The sequence below is a fragment of the Lytechinus variegatus genome, chromosome 1 (genome assembly GCF_018143015.1).
Source record: "Lytechinus variegatus isolate NC3 chromosome 1, Lvar_3.0, whole genome shotgun sequence".
In the NCBI taxonomy this organism is placed as follows: domain Eukaryota; kingdom Metazoa; phylum Echinodermata; class Echinoidea; order Temnopleuroida; family Toxopneustidae; genus Lytechinus; species Lytechinus variegatus.
In genome coordinates, this window is record NC_054740.1 from 37,598,573 (window position 1) to 37,613,461 (window position 14,889).

Consider the following 14,889-nt stretch of genomic DNA (forward strand, 5'->3'; position numbering starts at 1 on the left):
AGGTTGAATACTAGTGCAATTCAGTGCAAAAGGCCATCGGCGCATAATTCGATCCTACGCGCATACAGTCGACAGATTGATAAAGAAAATACCGACAACAGATTACCCTGGAAATAACAAAGGTATGAAATTAAGATAGTTTCCATATTTCTAAATATTTTTGGAAATATGTCAAAATCTTTAAATTATGCCGGGTTGAATACTAGTGCCCTTACGGTACACAGTAGAAAACGATACTTTTATTTTTCACATAAAGGGAATGATCTATCTTACACTGTGTTCACAATGCCCACAATAACATCATAGTGTTACCATTAAATTTGTAATACAAAGATTACTTTTTCACATTTCGGGGAGGGTGTGTAGTTTCCCTCATCCACCCCTAATAGGCAGCTTCGTTTCATATCTATCATCACTTCTAATAATTTTTTCTAAACAAAATAGTAATACAATACATTGTGTATAATGTTTTGCAATTATAGAGTGACGTACGACGTGTTTCGTAATATCAATTTTGCATTTTGTTTCATGAACAATGATAAAGTTGAAATGTTTCAACAAAATGTTCAAGTTCAGTATCAAATGATATGACTAACACTGCCGCAAGTTGGCAACAATCATCAGTCTACGTATGTTACAAGGGCAATGCCATCCTGATATCGTCTGAAACTTATACTCTTGACTAAGGAGTCCTGAGTAAGTTCTCATGAGTTTTCCAGGAGTTTCCAAATGTTGGGCAAACGAGGCCACTCAAGAATACGGAGGTCTGAGCAGAACCCCTTTTCTGTGTAGGGCCATTTCCTAGAGTTCAAGATTGACCATGTTGTATCCATTTGTTCAGGAGTTAAGTCATAAGTCATATAACCGTGCTGAAGTGCAAGCAAGGTGTCGGAGGTCTTTAGGAAAGCATCCTCATAACTCCAGGAACTGTGCAAGCACATGTTCAAATCTACTGCATCAAGATGGTGTACCTTTAGACCAATCTCCTGCATGCACATCCCAATGAAGACATCTTCCCACGGGAAGATCGGCACTGTTGTCGAAACGCGGTACAGTGCCTCAACTGCGTCCGAAGACATGATGTAAGCATGTCCTTCTGGGTACGTCGGGTATTTATCGGCAGGATACATCCATTCGGGAGTGTACCACTTGGACGTATTATCCCGAACCGGTCCCATGTCGTCAACCCTGCGCCCGGTAACGAATTTCCTCCTTGCAGCTAAAGGGGCATTGCCCAAATCCGCGGTTAGATTGGCAATGTTGAGCATGACGTCGTCATCTGATTTCATGACAAAGGCAGCATTTGGACAATGGTTCAAAGCCCACTTCAAAGCCATGACTGTCTTGAGAGTGAGATTAAGGTAGGAGTCTACGAAATCTTCCTGGATAATGTCATGCCACCGTTCGGCTTCCTGTGTGATAAACAGCTGCATGCCTTTGTCGTTTGTTGCACCAATTAGGAACAGGGTTATTGTGGAGAGGTTCCTAGAGGAAGCGTTCTTCATCCAAGTCCGACGAATGGTACCACGTCGAACAAAGTTCATCGGAGCAGAAGGGACAAGGACCAAGAGCGTTAGGTTTGGTCCACGATTCCATGATGAGCAAGCCCGTAATGGGTTTATTAAGTACTGGTAATGATGATGATCTATGAAACGCTTCCAGCCTATCTGCTCAATCAGAGGTTTCGTTGACTCTTGGTCTTGTAAAACTTCGTTATGAGAACCCTCTTTTACAGTTTCTTGTACTTCGTCTGATCCTTCTTTATTTGTGTTTGGATTCTCCTCTCTGTCACTCTTTACTTGCGCGTTGCCAACTTCTTTAGAGCCATTGACTGGCTCCAAATACTTCGGAAGAGATCTTTGTGTGTCTTCTGACTTTACATTTGCCATGTGCCCTAGATTTCTCATTCTTATTTCTTGGCTTTCTTTCATCGAGTCTGCTTCTACATGTTCAGCAATAGTGTTGGGTGTTTCAGTTTCTCGGTGTTCATTATCGCGTTTATGCTCAACATCATGCTTTAAACCAACGTTTTGGGTATCGATATCGGTAATTGACTGAAATTTCAATTTTTGCCTGTGCTCATCCTTTTGGCGCCATTTACCCCACGGTATTAAATCCAATATTCTATAAGCAAACCTCGTGGATTTACTTGTCATTTTGTGGGCGACAATCCTCCGTCTAATTTCTTCCCATGTAGTTTTCTTAGCATCTCCGACGGCAGACATTTGTTTTCCACCAACCGAATCGGGCAGATGAGAGGATATTCTGTGTTCACGCTGAACGTTCTGTAAAATGTTATTAAAGACATAGACTGTAAAGTAGAAACACAGGGGAAGAATTATCAAACATTTCTTTCCCCTTTTCCGTCTTATGTTCGACACGTAGTTCTTTCCGATTCTGAAATGTCTACTCAATCCCATATTCATGCCGAGAACAAATTTCGATCATGTCAGGAATATAGGAAGCATCTGCTTCGTTCAAACAAATCTTCATTACAAACACCACACAACAGTTCTGGATCAACCAAGGTTGACATCTACGAGTGATTGTAGAAAATAAGCAATAATAAGTGAAATGATAATGGCAGTTTCGAGGTGAATTATTTGCAGAGGTTTGCGCTCAGCCAAATGGATTTCTCTAGATTTCGTTTTTTTTATTGAACCTCTGACAGGAATGTTTAGCCAAGGTAAATACTGCATTTTCCGCCATTCCCCATGTGGCTCTCTACCCATAGTTTACATAGGAACTCTCGAAGTGTATTTCTCAAAACCAACAAATCAATGAATAATATATTTAATGTAAATTGGACTTCATGCCAGAATTTTACTAGGGTAGATTTATGCAGTGGTGTAATGAGACCCCCCCCCCAAAAAAAAAAAAAAGAATATCTGAGGGGATAGGACACAGGGCATTTGATATTGCATCATATCACTGCATATTGGAATGCAGTAATTGTTTATCCGACTACTATTGTATACACCAATATCAGACGGTTTGCAGTCCTATGTGGTCTTGTTCTGAATGTCTATCTTGGTATACTGGTTATATTCCCATTTTGCCAATTTGTTCATACTATGTGAATGAGCAAAACTGTAGTGAGTCTAAATTCCTAGTGCTTCCTGGAATATAATTAATGATTTTTTTTAGCTTTATATTTAAATCCACACGGACGATCTGGATTTATTTCAAATTCTTAACATTAAGAGTGGATTATCTATTAGTGAATGGAAATCTTGATTTGAAATATGGAATGGGTATGTAGGCACACCAAAAGAATTCCACCTCCTCCCCGACTCTCTCTGAAATCTCCTTCTCTCATTGGTTTAATATGTTCATCAATACACGAAAATAAACCAAACGTTGACAGTTTGAAATAGCGCACAAACATTCTTTATTTAAATCGATCTCCACTATGTTCTTCCCATTGTTGTTTTTTTTCTTGAGAATTATCGTAATTAGACAATAATTTTTGATGAAATGTGTGAAATCGTCTTCTAGTATTTCTTTTGTAAAATATCTTTTTCGAAATGTCTGTCCTTCGGAATAAGCCGGGGAATAAGCAACTCTGACGTGTTCGCAATAATACACACTCCCTTCATTTTCGAAAAGTATAATCAGTGCAAACCCCTTTCTGTATAATTCATTATTCATGAATGTAAAAGCACGTCATCACAAAAAAAATAAAGAAAATGTACTATAAAAAATGTAATAAACCTCGAAATCTTTATCAATTTCACCTTATCCTCACTGTGATAAAAAAGTTTTTAAATAGAATGTTCAAAAAGAATATTTCGAGAATAGTGGAAGTAAAAAAATAATAATGGATGTAATGAATAATGCAGTATACTGAGAGGAAAAGAATAGAGGAATTAGGGACCGAAATTCCATTGTCTCTCTTGAAAGAGAATCAAATTCAGCAGAAAAAAAATACTGTCTTTACATCTGTATCAGTCTTTCCGATTGGTTTACCTGCATGCTAAAGCACATCAAATACAATGACCAATTATAGCAATAATAGCGTGAAAAAACCCTCACTTGTTCTTGTTTCATAATCTTCTTTTTCTTTTTATTCAAATCTTTTGTGGTTCGAACATGTTGAAAAATGAAATTCCAATTCGTATAAGAATAACTTCTTAAAGTATTGTTGATAAATAATATAAGTAAAAAAATTGCCCGCATTTACTATTCGCTTATTTAATATACGGTGGAAGTTAAACGATATTCCCTTTTTTAGAAAAAAAAATGTCAGTAGCGCATGATCCTCGAACTTATATCTATGAATACTGAAGAGCCCTCTTTCATGTAATATACACGTAAGTTTTACAAAAATGTTAAGTGGCAGTGATATCACAACCAACCATGCAAATCGCATTTCCTTTTTATTGGTACACCCCGAGTGATATATAGCACAAGTGAATAATTAGTTGAAAGAACAACAGTGATTGACATTATACTGCTAAAAAAGCACAATATTATAAAGCAATGATAAGCATTATATTTTCTAGGATTATTTACATTTGTGTTTATTCTTTTCCTCCACCTCTTTCTCCTACTTCTGCTATTACTTCTTAACTTTCCAATTGTTTGGATTATTTTCATTTATCAATAATTTATGTTTTCAGGATTTGTATACATAATTATGCACTGTATCGACAATGATCATCTCATGAATGAATGGTGATTAGCGAATTCTTATTTGTTGACTCATCTCAGACTCCATTTAATCACAACCACTATTTATTTTGGTATTATTGTCGAGTCTTAAATTTAAATTCTGTGTATGGGATTGTATACAGTTTTATACCTTTTTTCTTTGCGAAATTCCGCATACGTGTCAGAGCAAAGCGATCTGTCATACAAAAGTGGCGAATAGATACATATTTCATTCCAAAATCTCTATAATATCTTCACAATATCACAAGCTAACATGTTTAGTTAAAACACACAATCACAGATGAACGTCTATAATATGTGGACAATATATATGAATATAATGGTGCAAAGCAGAACGGGGCCGAGTTACTAAATTGGGGTTTAAAAAAGAAAACAATATGGCATTGCATGGCATTGGGAGAAAAAAATGGGGAGCAGTAAAGATGATAGACAATGCAGAAAAGGGGTGTGGTCATGTAAGTATCTGAGAGATAATTGAAGGCTTTTGAGGGAGTGTCATGCTGCTATAAAAATTAATGAGAAGCAATAAATCCCCAAAAACAGACAATGCAAAATTTACCGCGACATTTATTTTGAAAAATGGTTGAAACTATTTTTAAACAAAAAGGGTGGTCGTTTGAAAAAAAAGATAAATAATTAGTTAAAATACATTGCTGTTAATCATAATTATTTTCTTTAAAACACTTTGAAGGCTTAAATACATTTGATTTAAAAGTTCTTTGGGACTAAAATTTGATCGTGTGTGAAAACAATTAGTTAAACTCTAAATTCACACACAAACACGCACACCCTCACACGCATCCGTATCCACAAACAAAAATGGCAGATAAGCTGCTTTATACATGATATCGTAGACATGAAATAAATGAATGAAATAAAAGTTATCGTATCAATTGAAACAGCTTTACATTAACATCAGGGCAATGAGAGGTGAATACCAACATACTTGTAATTTGGGGGGAAATTACATTTTAAAGATTGTAATACTGTTGAAATTTACAGAGATGATAATGATGATGATAATTATATTGATAACAGTGAGAAGATAATGATGAAGATGATAATTGTAATTAGGATTCAGATTTCATTGATCCGTATTCAAAACACATAAATTTGCCCTCGATCCACTGGCAGTACATACATAGGAATATAAAGTATACATACATGTAAATAAACACTACAGCAATATGAATGATATTAAAAACAGAAATGATATCAATTTAGGGATATTAATCGAAGTAATACTGATTGCGACATAGTAAGTAAAAATAACACTGATCATGTAGGTGATAATTAGATATGAATACAATTATGATTTAATTTGGATGACATTTGTATGGATGGGGTACGCAATGTGTTTTGGAATGATGATTAATTAACTAAGGGTCTGTTTGCAGGATGGACTATTATCTTAAAAATAATTGATCAACTTTCAATTAAATGATTTGTTATTAGCCTGTTTAGCTAACATGGCTAATCATCTTCGTACTGCTTGTTCACCGAAAGCTCCTTTACAGGTGAATCTACAGATGCCATTTTCTGAAGTCGTTTGTTCGACAGAAAGAATGCCAAGACGATGCTGGTGAGGGCGATGAGAAAAAGTGCCCCAGCTCCCCCTCCTAAGATATATGTCATGATTCCGGTCTGCCAAATGTAACCCTCGCCATAACCGTCCTTCCCACCCCGGAGATCTGTTCCATTTGAGCCTTCAACTCGCAACAAGATGAGGAAGTCTCTTTGATCAACGTTGTTTGTTGCACGACAGGTGTAGTTGGTGTTTTGTTCGTGCAATATAGTGTGAAGGTAGAGTGAACCGTTGGGAAACTTAGTGATGCCAAGAGATCCGCTGTCTGTTTGGGTGACGTCTTCCAGGACCATTGTCTTCGAGGTATGGTTGTAGGCGGCGATTAACCATTGGATGTTGGCCTCATTTTCAGACATGACGGGACATTCTAGGAGGACATCTTGCCCATGAACACCTGAAAATGCGTTTGACGAGTTCATGTTGACTTCGATCGAGCAATGGAAATCTGACTCATCCAGAGAGGAAAGAGCCATTGATTCAAGAGCCTTTGGGGCAGCACACATTGCGTCATCTGCACTGTCAATGGCAGATTCTTTAAGCCAAGATAAGTTGCAGTCGCACATCAGGGGATTTCCTCCCAAAAACAGAAATGGAGGTAAGATTTCAAAGACATCACGAGACAAGCTTTGCAGTAGGTTGCCTCTCAGATCGACTCTATTGAGAGCTGGAAGGTTTGAAAACGAATCAGCAGAGATGGCATACATACCATTCAATGACAGATCAATTTCAGCTAAGGTTCCGTGGTCTGGTAGATCTTGTGAGCGAAGGTAGGAAATCGTGTTTCCACTTGCAGAGTAAACATCCATACGAGGCATCTGTCCGATGACAAGAGTTGAAGGGTATGATAGGCGGTTGTTGCTGATGTACATTTTCCTTATGTTAGAAGGTTTCTGTGGCTGAAGACGTTGCCGTGGGTCGTACTCAATGTCAAAGACGTCTACCGCAAAATAGGAAATGTCATTGTTGTCAAGATTCAGAACCATAAGATTTGTAAGGTCACCCAACATAAACTGGGCGATGTGCTCAATGTGATTGTTTTTCATTTCGAGGTGTACCAAGTTTGACATGCCCCACAAAAACGCAACCCCTATGTTGCCGAGATGGTTATTGTTCAAGTACAGCTCCTGAAGGGTATCACTTTCGAAACTCCCGTAGTCAATGCTAGTGATGAGGTTGTTATCAAGATCAATCCACAGCATATTTCGTGAATTATCATGAAAAAACTGGAAATGCACATGAGAGATATAGTTGTGCGACATGTTAAGTTTTTTCAAGGAAGGGAATTCGAGGCCAGGGGCAAGAACACCTTCAATGCGGTTCTTGTCCAGTCGCAAAGTGTGAAGGCTCTGCAGGTTTTTGAACGAGTCCAGTGCAATTTCGCCAATCTGATTGTCAGATAGACTAATTTCCTGCACTTCGGATAGTGATCCCCACATACCAGAATGTAGGTGTTGGATAATGTTTCCAGCAAGATTCAGGACAGTTAGGCCCTGTAAACCAGTAAATGTAAAATTGCCTATCTCTGAGATGCGATTCTCAGATAGATCAAGGAAGCGTAGAGCCATTAAGCCATCAAATGCCCCTTCTTGAATAACAGAAATGTCATTGTTGGCAAGTATAAGTTCTTTGAGATTAGGTAGTCCATACTGGATCGAAGAATTCGAGATCAACAGAACTCCACTGAACGTATCGTAGGTCAAACCATTCAGGAGATTGTGGCTAAGGTTAAGTCGTGTAAGTCCGATGGCGTCATGAAAAGCACCTGGTTCAAGCTCCGTTATAGAATTACTTGACAGGTCGAGGTACCGCAGCATGGAGAAGTTGGAGAAAGCCAAACTGTGCAGGATTTGGTCTCCAGATCCTTGCCCCACATGAATCTCCAAGTTAGAAGCCAGATGGTTCTTGACGTTATCTATGATGCCGTGTATGTTGGTACTCTCACAAGATATCATCATTATGGTGTCGTTTCCAGATTCTCCGTCATCAGTCGTGGAATTTCCCCTGAGACTGCATGTGCAAACGTACTCATTCGGCGGACACCAGGGAAATACACCGGTGGAAATACCACCTTGTTCCGAACAGAAGATGCCAAACATGCCAAAGAGAAGCATCAATTCTAGGAGAAGAATCGCTTGCCTCCTGCTGCCCGAAGCCATCGTCAGTTGGTACAGAAGTTGGATTTCAAGGAATAGCGAGAAGATTCTTACCTGGGTAAAAAAGAAAATAATCATATCCATAATTATACCTAAAAATGAGAATGACCAAACGATTCAACTTGATAGAAACAAGCGTATTTACTTCGTGAAAATGAAATTATTGTTTTATGTCAAAAATTGAATGCAACGAGATGGGTAAAAGAGGGAAAAGTGAGTCCTTCTGCATATGAGGTTCATAATTTCGTGTGTTGTTTTATACCCCTATTTGTGTATCCCTGTTTTCTTAATTTTGTTCAGTATATGCTTTAATTGTATCTCATGACAAAGGCGCTTTACAGATGAAATGTATTATTATTCTGATTATTACTACTATGATATCATCTATTCAGATTCGATTAGATTGTTTCAGGAGTGAAAATAAAAGAAATTATCGGCCTTACCTTATTTGTTTTTGAAACGTAATAGTGCTCCAAAACAGTCAAAGTATTTCACCAGCCTCGCAGGTTAGCCGACCCATATGCCCCTCGAGTAGATGAACATAAAAATGGAAAAGATGCTTGTGGTAAGGAACTGCAGAACGAGCTTATCCTATTTCATTTTATTCCATATGGAAGATGTGTGCAGAAAGAAGAAACCGTTCAGAATACTTCCCGACAGTAGGGGATTATGATATTTTTCCGTTCGACGAATCCCAAGATCACTTTGCCTCATGTTTATGCAAGACTTGAATAATTGGAGATCTGTTTTTTCTGATTTCTTTTCTATGTTTTTTTTTTGATAAATGTGTTGTATTCAACCGAGTCAACCTATCATAAAGCCTTGAATCTCTTCAGGTAATTGAATATATTTTTTGTGAGAAAGACATGGATGTTTACTTTTACCTTTATATCTACTTTTAAAATTAAATTCACTTCAGTTCATGAAAATACCGGTAATTGTATTTGTGCACACATTGAGAAGTTTTTCAAAAAGAGGCTTCGAAAAGTGACTACGAAAATACGAGTTTGTTATAATTCTAATTATTCTTTTTTTTGCAACTCGAATACACTTACAAGAAGACATATGTTGCTTGAACCCCAACTATCTATTTCCTTTATCAAAATGTCATGATAAAATTAGTTTTAGAAAAAAGGTTCAATGATATTAGTGATCAAAATATCAAATAAAAATTAAGAAACTCGAAGGGAACGGCACATGGACAAGATGAATAAAATCGAGCGTGCGCTGAAAAAGCTGAAATAGACGGCTTGCTAAATCATTATTATATCAATCTCAGTCACACACCAGAAGATTTCAAAACAACTTCAATTTCCCTTTGACTCGTTCTAAAAATTGGACGCCCTACAATAATTAATGTATAATATAATTAATAATTATTAATTGAATAGATAAAAAGAAGAAAAAATGCATGTGACAGATTTTCTGACCACAAGGATACGCTTTTTTTTTGTTCGTGTGTTTTACTTGTATGAATTCACTATTCCCAATCTAGGTAAAAAAAAATATATGGTCGATCATAGGGAAGATATTTCGACTGGGATCAGGACAACTACCCCCCGGACAATTACCCCCGGACAACTACCCCCGGGCAAGTACAAATTTGAAACCTAAAAAAAACAACAGTAACCTTGAAAAATATTATTGTTGGGATTTTCATTAACCTTCAGTGATATGTATTTATTTTCATGCTCCTATCAAGGGGAGGGGGGTCGCCAGGGCCCTAGGAACGATTTTTTAACGATAAAGTCATATTTCATACTTGTGTGAATAATATGTCTCCCTTATAATGAAATAAGTTGCAATAAATATCTAATGCACTAAATCAGTTGTCAATCCATTTTTTCTAGTTCTTGGAGGAAAAAAAATGAATAAACCTAATTTCATATAAAATACAAAAGAGCGTGTGGATATGTGACATCATCACCCCACCTTATGAATATTCATGATGATGATTGTTTTCACAAAATATTACTAAACTTTGAAATTCAATAACTTTGTTATTTGCCATCTGATTTTGATGAAATTTTCGCCATTTTGCTCGGTGAATTCTAGCTACTCTTATTAATTTAGTTATACATACTTTCAGCCCGGCCCATCCTTTTAAAGCAGATACGAACCAATGACGCCATCTCGAGTCCTCAACTACTCATACCTGGCCAGTTTCCTGACCCATAATGCTAGTGTAGTCTAGTACTATAGACCCATTCGAATGATAACATGCTAATCAACTACTCAATACATTTATACCACAATAATTATGTTACCAAGTAGCAAAACAATTACTTTTCCTTTACAAAATTTGTCTTGGTTTCTCTATACAAATACAATTTATTCTCTGTAGTATAAGTGAAAATGTATATTTTAAGACTATGTTTTCATAACACACAGTCAATGAGAGACCACACACAGTTCACTCACTTTTTAACACCCCGCTTCCCAGGGCCATGGTGGTCGGGACCGTGCCGAGATTAGGTTAAAGGAAGGCGCCAAAACTGTAGAGAGGAGAGAGACGAAAGGAGAAGGTGGCGAAGAAAGGGCAGAAGAGAAACAAAGGTAGATCAAAGAAAAGGAAAAGAAAGGGAGAAGAGAGGGAGGAAGAAAGGAAAAAGGAGAAGTTTAAGTGAATAAAATAAGAGAAAGAGGGAAGTAGGCTATGATCAGAGGGAGAGGGGAGTGAGAAAATTTTAAGGAAAATGAGACAAAATAGCGGCATGAGATTGAGGGGGTGAAAAGTTGATAAAGGGTGGAAGCAAAATGGACTTAAAATGAAGGGGCGCCTATTTGATCTTAAACTTAATTGAAGGGCGCCATGTGCATCAAAATTGACTACGAGCTCGATCCTAAGTCAGATGGTGCCAATTCAATGATCTTGAAATAGGGGGGGGGGGCAGATTGTTCGTAAAATTCGATATTATCCAAAGGACAGAGCCGGTGGAGAGAAGTTGAAAGTTGGGGGGGCACGGGGAAAAGCGCATATTTTTTTTCTTTCGAAAAGAGCACTATCTTATACATGGCCGTAGGAAGAAATATTATGCTGAGGGCAGCACGCGTAAACTTTTTCAAAAAAAAACTTAAAAGTGAGGGAGCGAAGAAACCGAGCTTATTGTTGAGGTGCTTTTGCATTTTGTTAAATGAAATTGATGGATTTTGTGCATACTTTTGGTGAATTTTGTGAAAATCTGCATTAAAAAATGTGAGTTTTCAAAATTTCGGGGGGGGGGAACTGCCCCCCCCCCTGCTGCGTACGGCCATACAATTTTTCAGTCATTATTCACCTGCAGATTGGAAGCAGAATGGCGCTAAAGAAACCGGGCGCTCATCGGGCACGAAAAGAGTGGGGGGTTTTCAGGACAACTTATCTGATATGAAGTTGAGAAGCCGATGTGGCACTCCTTAACACATAAAACATAACCTCAGGTGAAAGGGGGCAGAGAACACGTTCGGAGGGGCACTTTTCTTAGGTAAAAGGGGCACTGGTACGAAAAGGGGTACTTATAAGAAATTAAAGGGGCACTTACGGCATACGGGTCCCTAGGTGAACGGGGGCACAGAACACGTTCGTGAGTGGCACTTTCTTGGGTAAAAGTGGCAATGATTCTAGAAAGGGCACTTACAAGAAGGCAAGCTAGGCAGCACTTGCTCAGACACAAAGCGGGTCCTTCTCAGGTGAAAGGGGCACAGAATTCGTCCGTTAGGGGAATTTTGTGGTAAAAATTGCCAATGACACATAATTATAATGGGTCCTTCTCATGTGAAAAAGGGCACAGAACACAACCGTGAGGGGCAAGGGGAACGTCACCTAAAACTCGTGAGGGGGCACTTTCCTTGCGTAAAAATTGACCCCTGTTCAGTGCTTCAAAAAGTGGGGGGCACCCAGGATCGCAGAATTATTGATGAAGAACTTCGGAGAGGGGCATTATTTGGCCCAAAATTGAGAAGATGCCAAATTGACCTACTTCGTGCAAGTTTGATCTGGTACTTCAGGGGCACCATAGTTTGCCAACTTGATCTTTATTTGTTATGATTATATTTGTAAAAAGTTAAATATTTCAGTCTTTGGACTGCTTGCGATTGTATATTTTGATATCTTTAATTCAATCAAATCCAATTATATTGACCCTAAAGTCAAGGGGCTACCGTCCGATCTTAAGTTGGGTGGAGGCATATTATTCTAAAGGGGATTCGTATTAATGCTGAACTTCAAAGGGGAGAATCATTGACCCGAATCTTATATGTAGGGGAAGGCGGGGTAAGTTGTGACACTTTTTGCATTTTGTATGTTAGAATTGATATGACTAGTACTATTGTAGAAATAGGTACCTTGCATTTAAATTTGATTCTTGGGAAATGTTTTTCACCTACATATAAATTTCTACCCCCACACTGAAAGTCATCGTGGCTTTTGAAAAAACCGATGTCAAATGGCTCAACTTGCCCCATATATGGGGTAAGTTGTGCCACCGTCTGGGGTAAGTTGAGCCACAAAAACTATGTACAAAATGTATGGGGGAGAACCAGCATGTCAATTTTTTGTTTAAAGTCTTTTCACTTGCTAATTCTCTATAAATACTAACATCCTTTAAAGGGAAAAGAGCAGTCATGTAAATTTGCTCCTTTCAGCCTGCATTTCAATCGATTTTTATGGTTTGTTTGTTTTTTAAGTTACATTACCATAAAAATTACCATGGCTCAACTTGCCCCATGCTGTTTGGCTCAACTTACCCCAGTCCGAACTTAGTGCGATAATTTTGTATCCACACATTTAATATGCATCCATCATATAAAAGGCTGTGACAAGAATGACGATCCATACCTGGACTAATCATGTCTTTACTATATTTAAAGACGTGTGTGTGTATAAAGCACTTATCTATTTCACACTCTTTTTTACTTTTTTGGCTGAAATTCATACTTTTCCCTCTAAAAAAAGTACTGTTTGTTTCAAAGTTGAAAACAAAGTGGTGGGGTTAAGGGTTATGCAATGGGTCATCAATACATGACACCACCACAATGTCTGACTCATTCATTATTGGCCTGGGGCTGGTGGCTCAACTTGCCCCTATGCTCAACTTACCCCGCCTTCCCCTGCGTATATTTTTATGAGCCAATCCCGGAGCCAATGTGCGCATTGGTCTTGAAACTATCAGCCCGCGTTTCGAGCTCGCATCAGGAAAATACAGATCCTGATTATGATTTTAACAATTATTAAAATTTCAAGCTTTAGGTTTGAATATCAACTTGAATTTATAACTTGGAGGTACCAATTCAAAATTTATCATAGGGGCACCGTATTAAATTTACGGCTTAATTGGCCAGGCGTCAAATTGACCCTAACTATAAAAGGGGCGCCGAATTCGAGCTTTCTTTATTTTGTTTATAGTGAGATATGCATAATGATCATGATTACAAAAAGAGCACAGGATGATCCGGGGTTTGTTTAGGTCTTACAAAAAAATATGTTCATTTTTTGGTCATATAAAAAAAATCAGATCTCGCTCGCATAACTTATTTAGTGAGATACGAATCCTGCATTGAACAAAAAATGCGACGATTATACACAGCAAATACTGTGGTGTTAACCGGTGTAAATAGAGGACCACACCAGTTATTTTACACCGGTGTTAAATTGGTGGTGTTAGTTTTACACATATAGGTGTTATTACAACACCTTTGGTTGTTACACTTTTTGGTGTTATGTTCAAGCTTTAGGGTGTAATTTTAACCCAATTTTAACACCTCAGGGTGTGGTCCTCTATTAACACCAATTGGTGTCAGTTTTAACACCACAGTTTTTACAGTGTATGAACTGATTATTTTTAGTTTCCATCTAATAGTCCTACAGAATTTCATAAAATCTTCGCCAGAACAATTCAATATAATACAAATACATATTAAATTGTAATAACGCGCATGATACATCATTGTTCGTAGAAAGGGGAAGGTTGTATATATATAATACAAAAGATGGAGAAAAAAAACGAGAAATACGTAAGAAATTTAAAAAAACAAAGAATTACATAAGGAAAAAATTGGGGGTTGGAGAGAACAGTGGTTTTAAAGCCTATATGATTTACAAATCTGCTCATTTTGGGGCGGAACATTGTAGATGGCGCTAGATCTAAATGGTGCACGGAGTTGGTTGATCTATTATTGTCATTTTCATTTGTGCTCTGAAAATCTCCCCTATTTAAAAAATCATGTTTTTCAGGTTATTAATATTATCGGCCTTGAATAAGAATTTTAATTCGGGCATGGTGGCTCAGTGGTAGAGCGCCCACCTCATAAACGGGAAGTCGTGGGTTCAAGGCCCGGCGAGTCATCGACTTGTAAAAATAAGACCTTCTGATGCCTTCTTGCTAGGCTCAGCATTTAGATATTGGAGAAGGGTGCACTGGGCTAATATTTAGGGCCGCTGGTCGAGCAGTTTCTCTACTGAGATGGCTACTCTGGATAAATAAAACGTTATTTATTTTA

The 14,889-nt window shown here is 37.8% G+C and overlaps 2 protein-coding genes across 2 annotated transcripts; both read right to left on the reverse strand.

Annotated features, from left to right (window-relative positions):
* Window positions 1–247: 247 nt before the first annotated feature.
* LOC121406424 (UDP-GlcNAc:betaGal beta-1,3-N-acetylglucosaminyltransferase 7-like) lies at window positions 248–2,502 on the reverse strand. Its single transcript, XM_041597449.1, has one exon. The coding sequence runs from the start codon at window positions 2,424–2,426 to the stop codon at window positions 705–707; it is 1,722 nt and encodes a 573-aa protein (XP_041453383.1). The 5' UTR covers window positions 2,427–2,502; the 3' UTR covers window positions 248–704.
* Window positions 2,503–5,312: 2,810 nt separating this feature from the next.
* LOC121413246 (leucine-rich repeats and immunoglobulin-like domains protein 3) lies at window positions 5,313–9,016 on the reverse strand. The gene is made up of 2 exons (XM_041606000.1): window positions 8,856–9,016; window positions 5,313–8,466 (listed from the first exon to the last, which is right to left on the reverse strand). The coding sequence occupies exon 2, from the start codon at window positions 8,413–8,415 to the stop codon at window positions 6,148–6,150; it is 2,268 nt and encodes a 755-aa protein (XP_041461934.1). The 5' UTR covers window positions 8,416–8,466; window positions 8,856–9,016; the 3' UTR covers window positions 5,313–6,147.
* Window positions 9,017–14,889: the final 5,873 nt, after the last annotated feature.